A 19,128-nucleotide genomic window follows, 5' to 3' on the forward strand; every position below is an offset into this window, starting at 1 on the left:
CCTGTGCCCACTCCCTGCTCCTGTGCCCGCTCCCTGCTCCTGTGCCCAGTCCGTGCTCCTGTGCCCGGTCCCTTGTCCTCTGCCCGGTCCCTGCTCCTGTGCCCGCTCCCTGCCCTCGTGCCTCGAGTTTCTCCTGTGGGGTACAAACCCCGAGGGTTTCCATTGCTCCTTCTCCTCCCTGCCAGGATGGATTCTCTGGGGAAGGGAGGGAAGGGGATCCCTGTGCCATGTCCAGTCTTTCTCTAAACACCTCCAGGGATGGGGACTCCAAACCTCCCTGGGCAGCCCCTGCCAGGCCCTGAGCACCTTTCCATGGGGAAATTCCTGCTGATGTCCACCCTGAGCCTGCCCTGGCCCAGCCTGAGGCCGTTCCCTCTCCTCCTGTCCCTGTTCCCTGGAGCACAGCCCGACCCCCCCGGCTGTCCCCTCCTGTCAGGAGCTGTGCAGAGCCACAAGGTCCCCCCTGAGCCTCCTTTTCTCCAGGCTGAGCCCCTTTCCAGCTCCCTCAGCCTCTCCTGGAGCTCCAGCCCCTTCCCAGCTCCATTCCCTGCCCTGGACACGCTCCAGTTCTTCCTTTGAGGGGCCCAGAGCTGGACACAGGTACAGGGGTACAGTGATGTTCTGCAGACTCCGAAGAGGTTTTATGGAGACAGCTCCAGTTTGGATGAACAAAGAACACTTCAGGGGGTCCTGTACCCCATCTGACAGGGATCCCTTGCCCTGGTAGCTCTGGGGTAGGTGAGAAGGGTCCCAGCCACCACCAGCTGATTGATTTCCGTGGAGTTCAGCCCATGCTGTATGGCAGCTTTGGCTCAGGAAGCTGCTCTGTGCCCTGAAGCCTGGCACAGCCACAGTGCCCATGGGAGAGTGGGCCCCTGGAGTGGGCAGAGGGCTCAGAACCTGCTCCATCATCCCAGAGAGACCTGGGCAGGATGGAGCATGGGGAGCACCTGTGACAGCCCAGCTGAGTGCCTGCAGGGAGGCAGGAGATCCCAGCAGGGACGTGTTTGAGGGCCTGGGAGGCTGCAGGAACGGGGGCTGGAGCTGGGGAGCAGCCCAGGAGGGTGAATGCAGTGCAGGTGTCCCCACTGGTTTTGCAGCCCTTGTGCCAGCCCTCAGGCACATGGTGACCTTGGGAGCATGTGACAAGTTTGCAGCCAAGTCGCTGTGTGTGATGGAGATGCTGAGCTGGGCTTAGAGCTGGATTCTCTGTGGCTCTGGCAGGGAGGAGCAGCAGTGCTGCCAGCTCAGGGCTGGGATGCAGCCAGCCCACTATTACTGACAATTTTACCCTTTCCTGAGGAGCTGCTGGTTTTAGTTCTTCCAGCCACAAGCTTTGCTCAGCAGCTTCTCTGCTCAGTGGGGACAGGAGACCTTGCAGGGCAGCTCATCAAAATGATGTATACATGGGAAAAAAACCCCAAACACCTTTCTGAGAGCAGATCTGCAGTGCTGATGTCCCTGAGGCCTCTGGAGGGATCAGCACTTACAGCTGTCCCCAGGGAGAGCTCCTCCAAGTTAATTGAAGTTTCTGTGTCAGCTTCTCACAGTGGAAGCTGGAGGGGCAGAGAAGTGATTGCAAATCACCTCCTCTGGCCCCCAAGGTCATCTCTGTGCGTGCTGGTTTAAGTGTGAGTATGTATTTAGTAATTATTCCTCCCATTAATTGACTGCTTGTGCTGGGGCAAGCAGTGGTACCTCAGTGGCTGAATTTCTGGGAGTGCTGTCCATGTTCCCTGGAGGCACCAGGAGCTTTTCCAATGGCAGAGACTGGAGCTGTGGGGACAGAGCTGGGGCTGAGCTGAGGCTTTTCCCACACTGGTTTTGTCTGCTGCCAGCACGGTCATTGAGAGGCTGATATCCACATTCAGCCTGGAGGGGAAGGCTTCAGAGAGACCTTGGAGCACTTTGCAGTGCCTAAAGGGGCTCCAGAGAGCTGGAGAGGACCTGGGACAAGGGTCAGTGCTGCTCTCCCCCAGCACAGCTCCCTGTCCTGCTCTGACTCCTCTCCAGAGCTGCAGGAGCTGCTCAGTCCTGGGTTCAGCCCATCCTGGCCATGGCTCTGCCCACCTCACCTCCCCACTCTGCTCTTTCCTGGCTGATGGGAAAGCTTTTCTCTGTGTTTTCCCAGCAGCAGAGTGTTTTCTCTTTGCCTTCACTCTGTTGCAGCCAGGAGAGAACAGAAAAATCCCAGCTTTTAATGCAGCTCCATCATTCAGCTGATGGCTGCAGAGGAGCTGGAGATCTTGAAGCCTCCAGCAGTGCAAAGCTGTGTCTGTCTGAAGCCCGGGTGGCCCTGTGGCCATTAAGCCCTTGTCCTTGCCCTGTCTTCCAGGTGCTGAAGGGCTGCAAGAAGCTGAACCTGGCGGTGCACTCGGTGGGGCGCATCCCGGGGGGCTACGTCACCAACCACATCTACACCTGGGTGGACCCCCAGGGCCGCAGCGTGTCCCCCCCCACGGGGCTGCCCCACCACCAGAACAGCTCCCTGCGCAGGGACAGCGAGAAGAGGAGCCACCTGCAGCTCCTGCAGGAGGGCGATGAGAAGAAGGTGAGTATTGGAAATGCAGCTGAACCCGGTGGGAAGAAATGCTGATGTCTGACTCCAGTTCAGAAGGTTGAATTATTTCTTTGTTAGAACTGTACTATAATACATTTAAATAGTTTTAAATACATATAAAACTATACTATAATACATTTACATATACTAAAATGCATTTAAAATACTATATACTATTTAAAGGAGATACTAAAACTACAAACCTACTTTTGTAACTACTGCATCTAGCTCACAACTCCTGACCCTCTCTGAGAGTCCAGCCACAGGTGGATTGGATTGGCCACCAGGCTCAAACAATCCTCACCTGAATCCAACCAGGCAATCACCCCAGGTAAACAATTCTCCAAACACATCCCACATGGGAAAAAACAAGGAGCAGAAACAGAAATTGTTTTATCTTTCTTCTCTCTGTGCACCTCTATGAAAAAATCTTGAGAGAGAGAAGAATGTACCTGCCACAGGTGAGCAAAGGGGGATCAGACACAGCCCTGGGGCCTCTTTCCCTTGCAGGTCCCAGCCCTCTTTGTCCCCCTGGGCTTGTCCCCTGTGTCATTCTGCACTGGGCTGGCTCTCCTGTAGCAGCCTGGTTTTCTCCCTTGGGTGTAGCTTTGCCCCCAGGAGCCCTGGAGGATGGGATGGGTTGGCTTTGTTCCTGTTTGGCACAGGAAGCTGGGCTGGAGGGCGGGAATTGTCCAGGGAAGGTCCTGCCAGGAGCAGCCACCAAAGCAGGAGTGGGTTTTAAGGCTTTTCCTAAGAGGTTTTTTGGCTGGACATTGAGGGACTGACATGTCCAGCCTGGAGAAAAGCTCTGTGGGACACCTCAGAGCCCTTCCAGGGCCTAAAGGGACTCCAGGAGAACTGGAGAGGGACTGGGGACAAGGGATGGAGGGACAGGACCCAGGGAATGGCTCCCACTGCCAGAGGGCAGGGATGGATGGGATATTGGGAATTAGGAATTGTTCCCTGTGAGGGTGGGCAGGCCCTGGCACAGGGTGCCCAGAGCAGCTGTGGCTGCCCCTGGATCCCTGGCAGTGCCCAAGGCCAGGCTGGACAGGGCTGGGAGCAGCCTGGGACAGTGGGAGGTGTCCCTGCCATGGCTGGGGTGGCACTGGATGGGCTTTAATCTGTGTCACCTGTGGAGGGCTGGATGTCAGAGTGCATTCCTGCCCTTCCTCCTGCAGTTCAGATCTTTCCTCAGATATTCTGTGAGGCCTTCTTGGGTCTCTTGGCAGTTCTTAGTAAAAAACATAACCTCCCCCCCAGTCCTTCTCTTCTACAAATACTCTAAAATAAACCAGATTATTTTCCTTTTCTTTTGGGGGAGAGGCAGCCTGAGTGAAAACCTTGGTGAGGAAAAAGGAGCAGGGAAGGGAATGGCTCCTGCAGTGACACCAGGGCAGTGTGGCCAGTGCTGGGCCTGGGTCCTGGGCCTCTCACAGAAGGAAACCATCAGCACATCAGATTTCCAGCCCTGCTCCCTTGCTGTGAGCTGCCCTCCTTTAAGCAGCCCTTGGTGTAAGGGAAGCCAGCACAGGCTGCTCGAGCTGCAGTATTTGATCTCAGGGATTTGATGTCTCCTCTCCCTCACACTTCCCACGCCAGCCAGGCCTGCAGAGGTGTCACTGCAGAGTCACAGTGCTCGGGTGCCCGTGGAGTGAGGGACAGAGGGACAGGGAGCCTCATCCTATACAAGCAGGATGGGGTGTTTCCACCACATGGAATATGTTTCCAATAATGTTTGCACTACACTGGAAATGGAATATCAAAATACTGTCCTAGGAATCAGCACTGCCTTCCCAAAGACACAGAATTGCTTGGAGCCTTGATTGTTTCCATCCTTTTGTCCTGATATCACTCTGTCTGTGCCCAAAATGTCCTCAGCTCCTGGAAATGCTCTGGAAGGGTCTGTGAGCTTCCCATCTCAGCCAGAGGGAGAGAAAAATCTAATACAGCATGAGGCAGTTTGCTGATGAAATATTCATGTGGGCCACAAGGGAGAAGGGCCTATTATTTTTATTTTAAGGAGAGGAGAAAAGCAGGCTCTGCTGGCTGCTGTCCCCACCCCCTGCCACCCAGTGTCACCTTGACAGAGCAGCAGCAGCTCTGGGCAGCTGTGGGGAGTTGTTTCTGTGCACATCCTTCCTTCAGTCCTCGCTCTGTGTGGACGTGAAAGGCTCAGCAAGCTGGAGCTGAGCATCCCCTGCCTCTGTCTCAGCCTCGTGTGGTCCTGGCCACTTGTGAGCCCTGGGAAGATGTGCCAGCCCTGCTGTGCTCCTGCCCTTCCTGCTGTGGGCACCTTTGCCCAGGTGTGAGGAGTGGCTCCTCCCAGATCTGCGCTTGTGTCCTTCCATTCCTTGGTGCTGCTCCACACGGGCAGGCAGCCCTTTGGATTCTTCAGAGAACCCCTTTGGGACTGGAAAGGACCTTAAAGCTCATCCTGCCATGGGCAGGGACACCTCCCACTGTCCCAGGCTGCTCCAGCCTGGCCTTGGGCACTGCCAGGGATCCAGGGGCAGCCACAGCTGCTCTGGGCACCCTGTGCCAGGGCCTGCCCACCCTTCCAGGGAACAATTCCTAATTCCCAATATCCCATCCAGCCCTGCCCTCAGGCAGTGGGAGCCATTCCCTGGGTCCTGTCCCTCCAGGCCCTTGTCAATTGTCTCTCTCCATCTTTCCTGTTGGCCCCTTCAGGCCCTGCAAGGCCACACTGAGCTCACCCCAGAGCTTCTCCTCTCCAGGTGAACAATGCCAGCTGTGCCAGCCTTCCCTCCCAGCAGAGCTGCTCCATCCCTCTGATCCCCTGGTGCCTGCTCTGGATCTCTCCAGCAGATTTCACACTCTGAGCCCAGGACAGGGGCCTGAGGCCCCTCTGTTAACCTGGGGAGAATCCATGACAACTGCAGGAAATCTTTGAAGCTCTCAGTGATGGAGGAGTGTTCAACCTCCTCCTGGTGACATGCCAGCAGGGACATTGGTCACTGCCTTTAGTGCACAAGGCTTGGCTTGCACTTTGCAGTGGCCTCCACTCCTGATTTCCCGTCTGTAAGAGCAGAAAAAAAGAAAATTACTGCTGCTAGCACTCTGAAATGCTCGAGGCTGCCCAGACACCTCTGTGTCCAGGGCTGCCTTGCTGTGCCAGCTGGTGGTGGGAGCAAGTCCCCTGATCCAAGGCTCTGGCAGCGAGCAGAGCCTGCCCTGGCTGTGTTGGGCAGGGCTTATTTGGTGGGACATTGTAAACGCAGCTGAACCCGGTGGGATGAAATGCTGATGTCTGCCTTTAGTTCAGGAGGCTGAATGATTTCTTTATTATAACTGTACTATAATATATTAATATATTATTTAAAGGAGATATTAAAGTTACAAACTTACTTGTTCTAACTACCATATCTGACTGACTACATCTCCTGACCCTCTCTGAGAGTGCAGCCACAGGTGGGCTGGATTGGCCAGCAGGCTCAAACAATCCTCACCAGGATCCAACCAAGCAATCACCCCAGGGAAACAATTCTCCAAACACATTCCACATGGGAAAAACAAGGAGCAGAAATAGAAATTGTTTTCTCTTTCTTTCCTCTGTGCTGCTCTATGAAAAAATCTTGAGAGAAAAAGAAATGTGCTTACCACAGTGGGACATTTTCTGCACACAGGCTGCAGGGCATGGATGAGCTGAGCTGCTGTGGCCTGAATTACTGAGCACCATGGAGGGGTGAAAACGTGTCCCAGAACAGGGGAACAGCCTGCCTCCACTTTTCCCCCTTTGTATTTGTATGTGTAGATTTATAGGTAGCTACAGATAATTAATTAACTTCTGAAAGTGGGGTTATTCTGTTCACAAAAAATGCAAATAAGTGCAACACATCCCTGGTTCATTCAGCCCAGTCAATCAGAACTGACAGGCACTGTTTGATTTGTGGGTGGTTTTACATTCTGAGAGCAGAATTAGTTGGTTATTTTTTATTTTAAATCCCACTCTCTCCTATTTCTAATCCATCTGAATGTCCTGGAATGAATGTGGCAAAGCTTTCAACCAGGCTTTGGGGAAGTGTTGCTTTTGGACATGAAATGAGTACACAGAAGCTTGGAAAGTTCAAAAGAGAAAAAGACCCAGTTTCATTCAAACACCTGGTGTTTATAGAATTCCAAAGGTGACCATGGATTGGAGGATGGAATTCCCACCTCTCCAACACACTGGCCCAAAGATCAATCAATCATTTCTCTCCACACAGACAGAAGTATGTAAACTATTCTATTTATACGTGAAATTGTGTGGGAACTCTGACTCTGAAACATGTAAACATCATCAGAAGGCTAAAGAAGTTTTATGAGACCTTTAAAACTTTCAAAAGAACTATAAAAGAAAACTTAACACTTTTAAAAATCAGGGCAGCAGGGAAGCAGAGCAGAGCAGCTCCAGCCCTGCAGGAGGCTGGAGTGTTGTAACCCAACCAGCAAATCCACTGCCACAGCCCAGCTGCAACACCTCTGGAGTCAAAGGGACATTCCCAGCCTTCAATTCAAGGCTGGGTTCAATTCAAGGCTGCTGGAGGTATCTGGCATTCTTCAGGCACTGGAATATCCCTGCCTGGCTGCCTCTTCCCCCAGCACATCTGCATGCCTGGAAGGATGGGTTTGTCACTGAGTTTAAGGGGTTGGTTATGCCGAGGCTGAAGGATTTCTTATCCAAAGGCATGAAATGGAAAGCAGCAGTGAGGTGTGTGATGGTGTAACTGACCCATCCAGGGATCTGTGGGGTCATGCTGGTGGGATGAGGTGTGGGACAGGGTGGGTGGGCTCTGTCTGACCTCAGGTGCCTTTGGGCAGTGTGCTCCAGCTCCAGAGGCAGCGCTCCCAGCCTGGGGCCTTGGCCACGTGTTCCTGTGGACACTGGGATTCCTCCACTTCCAGCTGTGGAAGAATCCTCACCAAAGGGATTTGGGGATGGGGATTTGGCAGCTGGCTTGGCTCTCCCCATCCCCTTCCAGGCAGAATCCAGCCTGCCCCGAGCTCAGGTCCGGGGCTGTTCTGGGTGTGCTGAGATCTGGGCCAGGTTTTCAGTGTAGACCTGACCTAGCACTGGAGAAGGGAGCTGAGGACGAAGGGAATGTTGGGCTGAAGGAACTGCTGGCAGCTTCAGCCTGTGATTGTGCAAGGTGTTGCAGATCCTTGTTTTCCATGGCTGGGCTGTGTGGGGCAGGTGCTATATCTCCCAAATTTAGCATTTTCCTGGAGCTGTAATTGGTGAATGCAGTGTCTCATCAGAGCCCTGTGCCCACAGGGGGAGTCCCCAGTGGTCAGGAAGTGTGAAAGGAAAGGTTTGCAATAGTGCAAAGCTCTGGGAAATGTTGCTGGAGCCAGGCCAGACAGAACAGCAGGTGACAGCCCCCAGCCCCATCCCAGGATGTCACAGCCTGCTGGAAAGCTGGGACCTGCTTCCCGTGCTCACCTTCTGCTCCAGAACACTTGGATTTTTATTGCCTGTCCAGGCTTAGAGTCCTCTGGACTTGTCACAGCAGCAGCAAGAGCTGTTTGTGCCGTGAATTGTCATTGATGGACTTCTGGGATTGACAGCTTATTTCATTAAAAGCACTTTGGAAACCCTCAGACAGCGAAAACTCAGCGGTGCTGCTGAGCTGGGAGGAAGATGAAGTGTGCAAAGCACTCTGGCAGTGCTGGGCTGTGAGCTCTCTGAGAAGCACCATTCCATCAGCTGAATTGGTGCCTTAATGTGCTTATTGCCAGGGGAGCTGCTTATTCCTGCAAGCTTTTGGTGCAGCAGAAGGAAAAAAAACATAATAAAGAGAGTGTGAATATCTCCTCAGCTTCAGGCAGTTCTGGAGCCAAAAGTAGCAGTAATTATTATTTAAAAAAAATAAAATATCTGTGCTGATATTGCGTGGCTTGAATGTTTGAGACACTGCTGGTGACTACTTGAGCATGAAGGATAAGAGATGCAGGAGAGGGAAGGAAGGATTTCTCTCTATTAGTCTGTAATGACATTTGCAGTGTGAATGATCCCGCTCCCCACGTCTCTCACTGTTTGCTTGCTCTGACCTTGCTGGGGTTTGATTTTGTTTGCGGCTTGAAGGGTATCCAGGCTCATGGGGGGCTGGTTTAGTTCCCTGTGGGACTGGAATATGGGATGGGAGCCACTGGGGCACCAGTGTCCTGGGGATTAAAGGCAGGCAATGATTTGGGTTGGAAAAGACCTTTAAATCCCATCTAATCCACCCCCCTGCAGTGAGTAGGGGCATCTTCAGCTACATCAGAGCCACATCCAGCCTGCCCTTCAATCTTTCCAGGAGACCCTTCTGCCTCAGGCATTCTGTAGCTCTGTCCCAGCAGAGTTACCCAAAAATTCCCTTTGTGTCACACCCCAGCCCACCCTCAGGGCAGCAGTTCCACCTCTTGGTTATTTCAGGCACTTTTGATGCCTTGTGAGGGCTGCCCTAGAGCAGAGACTGGGCAGAGCTAAAGAATAAAGCAGGGATTTATTCAAAGGCCTCCATGGATCCACCTTGGGCAGCACCAGAGCCCAGCCAGGGCTGCAGCCAAGAGGAACCAAAATGGTCCCAAAATGCACGAGCGCTCCCGGGGGCTCTCACTGGGATCAGCTCTGCTCCATTTGCACCTTGCAGTTCATTGTCCCATTCCAGCTTTAGCCCATGCACTCCCATCCTGCTTGTTTTTCTCTCTCCAGCCCACGCTGTTTGTGCTCCTGGGCCTGAGGTTTGGATCATTTGTCCTTGGTGCCCAGCTGGAGCAGGAATTGTTTTGTGTCCCTGCTCTGTGCACAGAGCTCACCATCCCCTCATGTGAAGCCCAGACCCACAGACTAAAGCAGCACAGAATGTGAAAAATAGAAAAGCTAAACCTGAGGCATCACTTGAAGTAGGAGCAGCACCAAAAGTGGCAGCTGGTGTGTGAGCCAAGCCTGCCCCGTGGGAGCAGCCCTGTGCTCTGTGTCACCTCCCAGCCCTGGGAGCCGCTCCCTGTCCCCAGTGCTGGGTGCTGGGTGGCAGCCCAAGTCCTGCTGTGGCCTTGGGGAGCTGCCCTGGGCAGGGGGTGACAGCTCTGTGGGACAGCTCTGGTGGCCCTGGCACCCCCCAGCTGCCCCCAGGACTCAGCTAAAGTCTGTGAGGCAGCTCTGCCTCCCCACACTCGCTGTGTGCAGGATGTCTAGACACAAACTGTGTTGTTTCCTTGGGAAGCAGGAGGAGGATGAGCCCTGCCAGCCTCCCGAGGCATTCCTTGTGTTGTGTGGCAGCAGTAACAGCCTGGAAATATCTGCCAGCATGGCTGGAACCTCCTCAGCCACACAGCTGTGTGCTGAGCCATACTGGGGCTGGCTAATTCCTGTCTGAGAGGCCTTTTTCTAATGGCAAAATTGAATCTGTCAACAGGTAATTCCATAAAGCCAGGCAGAAGAAATCCTGTGCAGGAATCAGCTTGGAGCAAGTGCCTCATTGATGATGGCATCTTTTTTTTCCCTTCATTTCCTGCTACAGGAGATGGCAGATGTTTCAGCATTGAAACAGAAATTAAAACTGTGACCTTGGACTTCCAAATGGTTCTGTGTGATGCACGCAGGAGTCGCCTGGGGCTGGCACAGCCTGGGGATGGCACAGGGAAGGAGGTGGGCACTGGGCAGTGATGTGCTGTGGGAATGCCTGGCAAGGTGTGGGGTTTGGCTTTGCCTGGGTGTTGCTGTGCCTCCAGGACCTGATGGGGCTCCAGGAGAGCTGGAGAGGGACTGGGGACAAGGACATGGAATGACAGGACACAGGGAACAGCTTTAAGCTGAAGGATGATAGAATTAGATGGGATACTGGGGAGAAGTCCTTCCCTGGGAGGGTGGGCAGGCCCTGGCACAGGGTGCCCAGAGCAGCTGGGGCTGCCCCTGGATCCCTGGCAGTGCCCAAGGCCAGGCTGGACAGGGCTGGGAGCAGCCTGGGACAGTGGGAGGGGTCCCTGCCATGGCAGGGGTGGCACTGGCTGAGCTTTAGGGTCCTTTCCAACCCCAAGCATTCTATTATGTGGGATGTCCTCAGTTTCCCCCACAGAACAGCTGCCCTTGTTTGCTGCCTGGTTTAGGATGGTGTCAGGACAGACTGGATTTAGGAGCTCAGAGTGATCCCAGCTCTCCCTGAGGGGTGTCACAGCTTCTCACCCTGAGGGAGCTTCAGCCAGGGGGGAGAGTAGAAGCATAAAGTGGAAATGGCACCAAAATTCCCTCTTTGGTCCAAGCCATGGCACTGGAGTGTTAATCACACATGTGCCAGCCTGAGTGGAAGGGCTTGGCCCAGGGAATGCTGTGTTGAGGGTGGGTTCCCAGAGGGGCCCTGGATCACCACTGGGAACCACTGGGAACATCAGCCTGGTCACAGGTTTAGCTCCCTCCTTGGACACAGCTGGGCTTGTGCTTCAGTGTCACCCCTGAGCTGTGTGTGGGCTGTGGGGCCAGGCTGGCAGGAGTGTGACAATGGGACAATGTGACAATGGGACAGCCAGCATGGCAGGGCCACCCCTCCTGTCACCACCCCTGACTGTGCCCATCACTGGAGACAGAGACCCTTGGGAAGGAGAGTGCAAATTGTGTCCTGTGGTCCCTGAGCCCTTGGCATGGAGTGGCCCAGCCTTTGCTTCATCCTGGCAATCAGCCTGTCCCTCCATTGCTCCTTTGATCCCTTGGGATTTGAGCTTTTCTATTTTCCATATATTTGCAACCCTGCAGTTCTTTAGTGTAGAACTCTAAACTCCACACACAGTGGGAGCTGCTGCTTTCCCAGTTTGGGCAGACACAACAATTCCTCTCCAGGCCTGGCAATCAAGGACACCTCACTGCCTCAGGCCCCCAGAGATGGAAACAAAAGTGACTTGGGGGGAGCAAACTTGGGGTAAATGACTTCATTAGCTGAAGCTGGAATTGGCAGATGAACCCCCAATATGCAAATGGGCCAAACTTATAAAAGTGTGAAACCCGTGACCCATTGTCCATTCTGGGTGTAGCCCCTGGGGGGCTTTGTCTGCCTGAAATGTACCTGAAGGGCCTTCAATAAATATTCCTGCTTTTTATTCCCTTAATTTTGCCTGGCCTCCGTTTTTAGGTAGCCCCAAAAAGGCCTCGCTTCCCTCCCCAGCAGTCTGTCCCTTCCCCAGCCATTCCCGAAATCTGCAGTGTGTCCCTGAGCTGGCTGTTCCCTGCTGTTCCCTGCTGCTCCCTGCTCTCTGCCACGCTGTTCCCAGCAGCTCCTGCTGCAGGGTTCATTCAGGGAGCTGCAGCTATTAGCTGATTAAGAGATGCAATTAAGCCTTGAGCAGCACAACTTTCTGGGCTGCCAGCAGCGATGCATTTTCCAGGTTTGCACACACAGCTTGGGTTTGCTGGTTTTTGTGGCTCCAGGGTTTCTGTATCCATGCCTCTCCTGCCTCTGGAAGTGCAGACATGCTGTGACACCCCTTGGAGGTATTTTATGGATTGGTGGGATCCCCTCTCAGTCCTCTCTTCTCCAGACAAATCTTTCCTCATCAGAAAGTCCCTCTCACCTGATGCCTTGAGATTTTAGCCTTTATATTTTTCACCCCCTGTGCTGCATCAGTGCCTAACTCTAAACTCCATATATAAAGTGTTAATGGATTGTCTCCACATTTTGGTCAGACAAAACACAGCAGCTCACGTGGCAGCACCTCATGAGCAGAGGGACATCTCTGGGGGTATCTCTTCCTCCATCTGATGCTCTCCCCACGTGGGGGGAGCAGCTTCTCAGCTTACCAGGATAGTGTTAAAGGGAAATGGAAATGTCTGCGTGCAGAGCTGCCCCTCCTGGAGCTAACCCCAGCACATATAAGTGTCATTCAGGGACTTACAGAGGGAATTTTGGCATTCCCACTCCATTCTGACGTGATCTGTGATTCCAGGCACCTTGCTGCATTTCTCCTACTTGTGTTTATTCTCCAAACTGGGGGATTTTTTGAGAGGCACAGCCACGGTGGGGGTGAAAAACTTACAGCAGGGAAATCCTAAATGCCATCAGACAGACTGGGAGATAACAGCACTTCAGAAAAGTTGAATATTTTCCTCGTTTTCAAAAACACTCAGCCGAGTGTTCTGTGGTCCAGAGCAAGGCTTCCCTGTGAAGAGAAAACCAAAGTGCCCTTGGATGTGACAGGCAGCTGCTCCTTTGGGGGGGTTCAGTGCCCAGCTCATCTCTCCAGCCTGAAGCATGAAGGTCTCTATAATTCCTTTATAATCCTTCAATGCCAAAATTGTTTCCAGCACTTTCTGCCCTTTAAAGCAGGGAAAGGAAACCCAGGGAACACCAGGTTTTTCAGAGAAGGATGCTGGTACAGGTAGCTGATGTTTTACAATTCTTATTCCAGCTTTGCATCCATTTCTCTAAATCCAAAATGTGGAGCCTTAGGTGGATTTGTGTCCTGCTGCTGACTTCTGTGTTTCTATCACCAACACAGAAAATGGGTTTTCAATACCAGCCCCTCTAAGGGTGGCCTGAATTCCCTCTGTGGTGCCGTGTCCTCTAGAAAGATGGATTAATTACTGACTTGAAGCTGGGAATTATTTTTCCATCCAGGTAAATGTGCAAGATTTTGGTTTGACTGCAGTGAAGGGCTTTAAATATAAAAGCCCTTCACAAGCAGTTTGTTTCTGGTTGTTTCTATCAGTGTGAAACACATTTTGGCTTTTCTCATTTGTTTTTATTCCTGCTGTCTGCTTTTCTCCAGAAGTGACTCAAAACTTGGGAACAAAGCAAAAAAATAACCCTGGAGTTATTCATTTAAAAAGTGTCATGCAGCAAGTGAACAAAGGCCATTTTAAATGGAGAGTCCTCGAGGGAGCTGAGCACAGGATTGCTCATGCACTCCCAATTCCCACCTGAACACCCAAATGTTGTCAGGCCCTGTGAGGAGGAGCAGGTGGATGAAGGCAGGTGGAAGCTGGGTTTGCAAATCAGCATTTGGTGGGGAGAACATTTGTCCAGGTGCTGCCTGGCAGACTGTGGGAAATAGGAAATGGCTTCTGCAAACTATGGAAAGTTTGTCCTGGAGCTGTTAATTGGAGATAATCAGGCACGTGATTATCCCTGTGGGGAGTGCCTGGAGTGGCCCTGCACAGGGAAGGACAGAGGGCTGGAGCTGGGCTCAATCCAGTCTGGGTGGAGGGGGATCATGGCTCTGTTTGCTCAGGGCAGCAATGCCAGAGGGGGAATTCACAGCCAGTGCTGGCTGGCACCACCCCACTGCTGCTCGTGGGGTTTTGGGGGTCGTTCTCAGGTCTCTACCCCAGGGATGCACCTATAAAAGGAGAGAGTGGAAAACTGCTGTGGATCAGCTGATCTGTGGCTGAAAATCCACCCACATGTGCTGCCCCTCGTGTGGCTGAACCTCTCAGCCTCCAGAGCTTTTCCTCCTGGCTCCCACTGCCTCCTCAATCCCACAGGAGCTGCTGTCCAGCCCAGGGCAGGGCATGGCTCTGTGGCTGTGACCCACCTCTGTTTTGGGCAGCACTAGGACACCACATAAATGTCTCTTCCTGTTCCTCTGCAGGTGAATCTGGTCCTGAATGAAGGGAAATCCCTGGGCCTCATGATCCGAGGAGGGGCAGAATATTCCCTGGGCATCTACATCACGGGTGTGGACAAGGGCTCCGAGGCAGAGAGCACTGGCTTGAAGGTGAGAGTGATCCCAGAGAGGGTGGGAGGTGACCAGGAACGTGTCCAGGTGGGTTTGGGATGTCTCCAGAGAGGGAGACTCCACCTCATCCCTGGACAGCTGTTCCAGAGCTCTGCCACCCTCAGGGAAAGAATTTCTTCCTCATGTTGAGGTGGAACTTGTTGTGTTTTAGTTTATGGCCATTGCTCCTCATCCTGTCACTGAACAGAGTCTGGCACAATCCTGTGACACCCCTTGGAGGTATTTTATGGATTGATGGGATCCCCTCTCAGTCCTCTCTTCTCCAGACAAATCAGCTCCCACAGTTTCCTCATCACAAAGTCCCTCTCACCTGATGCCTTGAGATTTCAGCCTTTATATTTTTCAACCCCTGTGCTGCATCAGTGCCTAACTCTAAACTCCATATAAAGTGCTAGTGAATTGTCTCCACATTCTGGTCAGACAAAGCAGTTCCTCCAGGCCTGAAACCCAAGGACACCTCGCTGCCTCAGGCCCCAAAAAGTACAAACAAAAGTGAATTGGGGGGAGCAAACTGGGGGTAAATCACTTCATTACCTGAAGCTTGGAGAATTAACCCCTGATATGTAAATGAACTGAACTTAGATCTGTCTGAAAAACTCGTGACCATCGTCCAGCTTGGGTGCAGCCTCTGGGAGGCTTTGACTGCCCAAGGTGCAGCTATTGAAGGCCTTTAATAAATACTTTTATCGTCTTTATCTGGTCTAGCCTCTGTTCTAGGTAGCACTCCAAGGCATCTCACCTCCCTGGGCTGGCAGGGAAGAGTTTTCCATTGAAGATCCTGGTCCTGTGCCCTCTTCCTGCATCTCTCACCCAGAGCCCCTGGGTTTGCTGTGCACAAAGTGCTCCCAGCTGCCTGCAGGGCAGCATTTTAGGGGCCAGCTCTCAGCTGGGGTGTGCTGGCTCCTCCTGGCATTCCCAGGATCCTGTGTTGACCAGCAGGATCACCCTCGGTAGTGATGCCTTAGGAACCTATAAATGAAACACACATTCCAGATAATGGTAGTACAGGAGGTGATAGAAAAGCTGGTCTTTATTGGAGGCCTCCAGGGGCTAATATAGAAAATATCCACAAAAGCCCCCCTCCCATGGGGTGAACACAATTTTGTAAGTTCAGCAAATTAGCATAATTGACAAAATCATCAATTAGGAGCACAAGTGGTGATGCAATCTCCCCACAGTTTGAGCCCCCTCTAAATCCTCCCCCCTCAGATGGAACTGAACTTTGTTGATGAAAATGGGTCTCAAAGAGCATTTTTTTTTTTGGCCTTGGTTCCCAGGGAGAACCAAGATGGGATAGGGGCTTTGGAATGTGTTTTGTCTTTCTGCCTAGGGAGAAGGTAGGGAAAAGCACTGGGAAAACTAAGTAGGAATGCAACAATAGGCTACAGAGCTCCAAATACATGTGTAAAAATACAGAGAATACAGAAAAGGAAAAAGGCAAAAATCATCAGGCAGCAATAGAGCAGGGCTGGTCCATCGGGCTGGCTCAGTGACTCAGTGCATCCACGCTTAAACAGGTTCCTGAGGGATGCTCTGGGGTTGGGCTGGGCCCTTCTGGGGCTGCAGAGTTGGGCAGAGTTGGCAGCAGAGCTCTTGTGAAGAGAGATCTACTCCTCTCTCACCCCACCACGTGCACACACATCGCCTCTGAGCTCCTCCAGCCTTCCCTGCAGATCCCAGGGTGTTCCCTTCTCTGACCCAGCAGATCCTGGAAGGGACATTTGGGGTTACCACTGGGTGTGTTCACCAGTGGAACAAGCTGGGAAGGGAGCAGTTGGATGTTTCTCTGTGTCAGGCAGGAATGGGGCACGCTTGACACTCAGACTCCTCAGGCTGGATCATTTCACTGCAGTCACAGTTTCTTTCCTGGTGTGTTTTTCCCTCTAAATGACCCAATTCCCTGCAATGACCTCCAATCACTGCTTCCTCCAGTGCAATCTCATGGGCTCTGAGGGTCAGTTCTTTGCTATTCCTTACATCAGTTGAGATCTGATGCATGTGAAACTCTGAAATGTCCTCTCAGTCCCCTGGACTGGTGCTGGGCTGCTGAGGATGAGGGGTGCTCTGCCCTCATCCCCTCTGTGTTTGTGCAGTGAGACATTTCCTGGACTCACTGACCCTAAAGGTCTTTTCCACCCTCAAGGGTTCTGTGATTCTGTGATTTCCCCATCGCTCAGCCCTTGGCTGTTTAGGGCTAAGCCTTAGCTTTGCTCAGTGGCCCCATAAAGTCACTTAAATCTGTCAAGGCTGGCAGCACGAGCTGGGGACAGTGTGGTGGAGAGGGCTGGGACAGACACGGTCCTGTCTCTCAAGTTGTTGTGGCTGTGAGGTCACCAGAGTTCCCTTTGTAGCCAAGGAGACTTTTAGGGGCAATGCAGCCACTGCTGAGCTGTCCTGAGCACTGCAGGCTCCTGTTCCCCTTTGTGTCACAGAATAAAAATGCTGCACTTGGAGGTTTGGATCAATCCAAGTTTGAATCTCTCTCAGGTGCTCAGCAGGGAAATGGACCCTGGGCCCTGAGGGCAGCACTGGGCCATGGCCCAGGGAGCTGTAGGAGCACCCTGGAGATGGCAGAGTGCTTTTCAGGCTGCAGAAATGCTGCTGCAAGCTCCCTGCAGAACCCCAGAGCACAGGATGCTCCTCTGGGCTGGCACCTCTGCCCACACCCCGGGCTGGGTCCCCAGCTGTGTCCCAGGGATGGTGGTGGCTTCGTCAGCGAGAGGGGCAGTGCTCTGGGACACAGGATTTTGAGACAGGGACAAGAAGAGGCCCAGGACAATTTGTTTGTAGAGCTGGAAGGGGAGGGACTGCCTGGAGCTGCCGTGGGTGACCTGGCTGACACCAGTGTGATTGTCCCCTGTGCCAGGGTCAGGATCATCCCCTAAACCCCAGAAGCCTGAAAGTTTAAATACAGGATGAGAAAGAAGAAGCTGCATTGTTTTCCTTGGTGTTTCTTCTGTTCCCTGGTTTTGCTGCACGGGGAAAATCTCTGCTTTTCTTTGTTTTGCCTCCCCCTGGCAGTGAGCTCAGCAGAGGAGGTGTCACAGGGACAGTCCCAGCAGCAGGACACCTGGCAGAATCCCTCCATGGGAATGCCAGGAAATAACCACCACAACAACCCAGAGCACTGCCAGCTCCCTGCCCTGTCCCCCCGGGTCCTGCCACTGCTGTTTGCACACCTGGGCCTCTGCTTGTTGATTCTGGAGATCTCCCCTGTCACTGCTCTGCTCTCCAGGCAGTGATTTGTGTGTCCAGCAGGCTCGTGCTGTGCTGAATGTCAGGCTTGGTGTGATTTCAGATCCTCACAGGCACTTCCCACCCTGATTTGTGTATGCTGCAGGCGGTAAATTCAGTGCTGCCTGCAGGTTTGCAGGTAAAAAAGGTCTTTTATGTCCTGCTGTTAGACATGGTCGGGTGTAGATTGCTGCTCCAGGTGCTGGTGGAAGGGGTGTGATGCCACAAGGAAGCAAGAACTGGTTGATAAATGTGGTTTCCAGGTAGTTTGTTGCTCTCCAAAATGGAAATATTGTGGGATTGCTCAATGTGGGCTCAACACAGCCTGGCTGGGTTGATGGGAAGATCCCAGGAGTGGATCCTTCTGTGGGATTTGCTGCTTTCACTGAGTTTGTTGCCAGAACTGAGCTGATTCTGAGGTGATGTTTAGATAAGGGACAAGGAAGAAGTCCTTCCCTGTAAGGGTGGGCAGGCCCTGGCACAGGGTGCCCAGAGCAGCTGGGGCTGCCCCTGGATCCCTGGCAGTGCCCAAGACCAGGCTGGACAGGGCTGGGAGCAGCCTGGGACAGTGGGAGGTATCCCTGCCATGGCAGGGGTGGCACTGGATGGGCTTTAAGGTCCCTTTTAACCCAAATCAATCTGTAATTTTGTCAGACATTTCATTTTTACCTCCTTGTATCTATGACACCAAATCAGAATCTCGGACTCTTTAAATAATAACTAAAATAAATAATTAATGTTTTATACTTCCCTTAAACTTTGACTGAAGGACAAACAAAAGCTATTGAAAGCCAGGCAAAACCAAGGAAGTTTCTCTGAGGCCCAGAAACTTCTGCCAGCTCCAGAAACAGAGACCAAGATGCTGAGATGAGGATCCCAGAGGAGCTCCAGCCCTGCTGGTGCTGGTTCAGGTGCTGCTGTTCTGCTCCCTCAGCAGGCAGAATTCCAGCAGAAGCCAGGCTGGAGCTCTGCAGTCAGTCAATAACTAAATATTCATAGGCTTGGCCTTGGCCTCCTTGATGTTTATTCATTCATGAAACTTCTGACAAAGTGTTCTCCGGGCGTGTTTGAAAATCTGCTGCCTCCGAGGAAGTTCTGAGAGTGAAAAGTGGGGGTTAGCAGAGGAGGGAGGTGAGTCAGCCTTGTTTGCTTTCAGCTTCTGTCCTTCCTGCCTCCTTCCTGCTGTCCCCAGCGGTGCCCAGCACGAGCTGAGCTCCTGATGCTGTTCCTGCCTCTGCTGGCCCTCATTTCTTCCTTGCTCATTTTTCCTGGTGCTGTATTTTGTCAGAATTGGGGTTCTTTTTCCTCCTTAAGCCATTTTTGTTTTCTCTCCTTGACCTTTAAATCAGAAATAGCAGATTCCAGGGAGCTTGCTTTGAGCAAACAACTCAATATTGAGTTCCCAGAACGAGGGCTGGGGTGAAAATCACGATCCAGATTTATCCAGATATGAGAGGAGAGGGAAAGGGAGACTGTAAATAGGAAAAGCTGAATGATTTTACCTCAGCAGTGGCTGTCATAGAACAAAGAGTAATTTAGGCTGAAGAAGACCTCCAAGGTCATCGTGTCCAACCATTCCTCCAGCACTGCAAGGCCAACACTGCCCCATGTCCCCAGGTGCCACATCC

The 19,128-nt window shown here is 52.5% G+C and overlaps 1 protein-coding gene across 1 annotated transcript in view; it reads left to right on the plus strand.

Annotated features, from left to right (window-relative positions):
- The window catches only part of WHRN (whirlin), a 52,183-nt gene that overhangs the window by 12,759 nt on the left and 20,296 nt on the right, over positions 1-19,128 (plus strand). The window contains exons 2-3 of the mRNA XM_053996660.1: positions 2,336-2,551; positions 14,120-14,245. Coding sequence (XP_053852635.1) covers positions 2,336-2,551; positions 14,120-14,245 — 342 coding nt within the window. The remainder of the gene's footprint in view (positions 1-2,335; positions 2,552-14,119; positions 14,246-19,128) is intronic.

This window comes from Vidua macroura, chromosome 21 (genome assembly GCF_024509145.1).
Source record: "Vidua macroura isolate BioBank_ID:100142 chromosome 21, ASM2450914v1, whole genome shotgun sequence".
Lineage (NCBI taxonomy): Eukaryota > Metazoa > Chordata > Aves > Passeriformes > Viduidae > Vidua > Vidua macroura.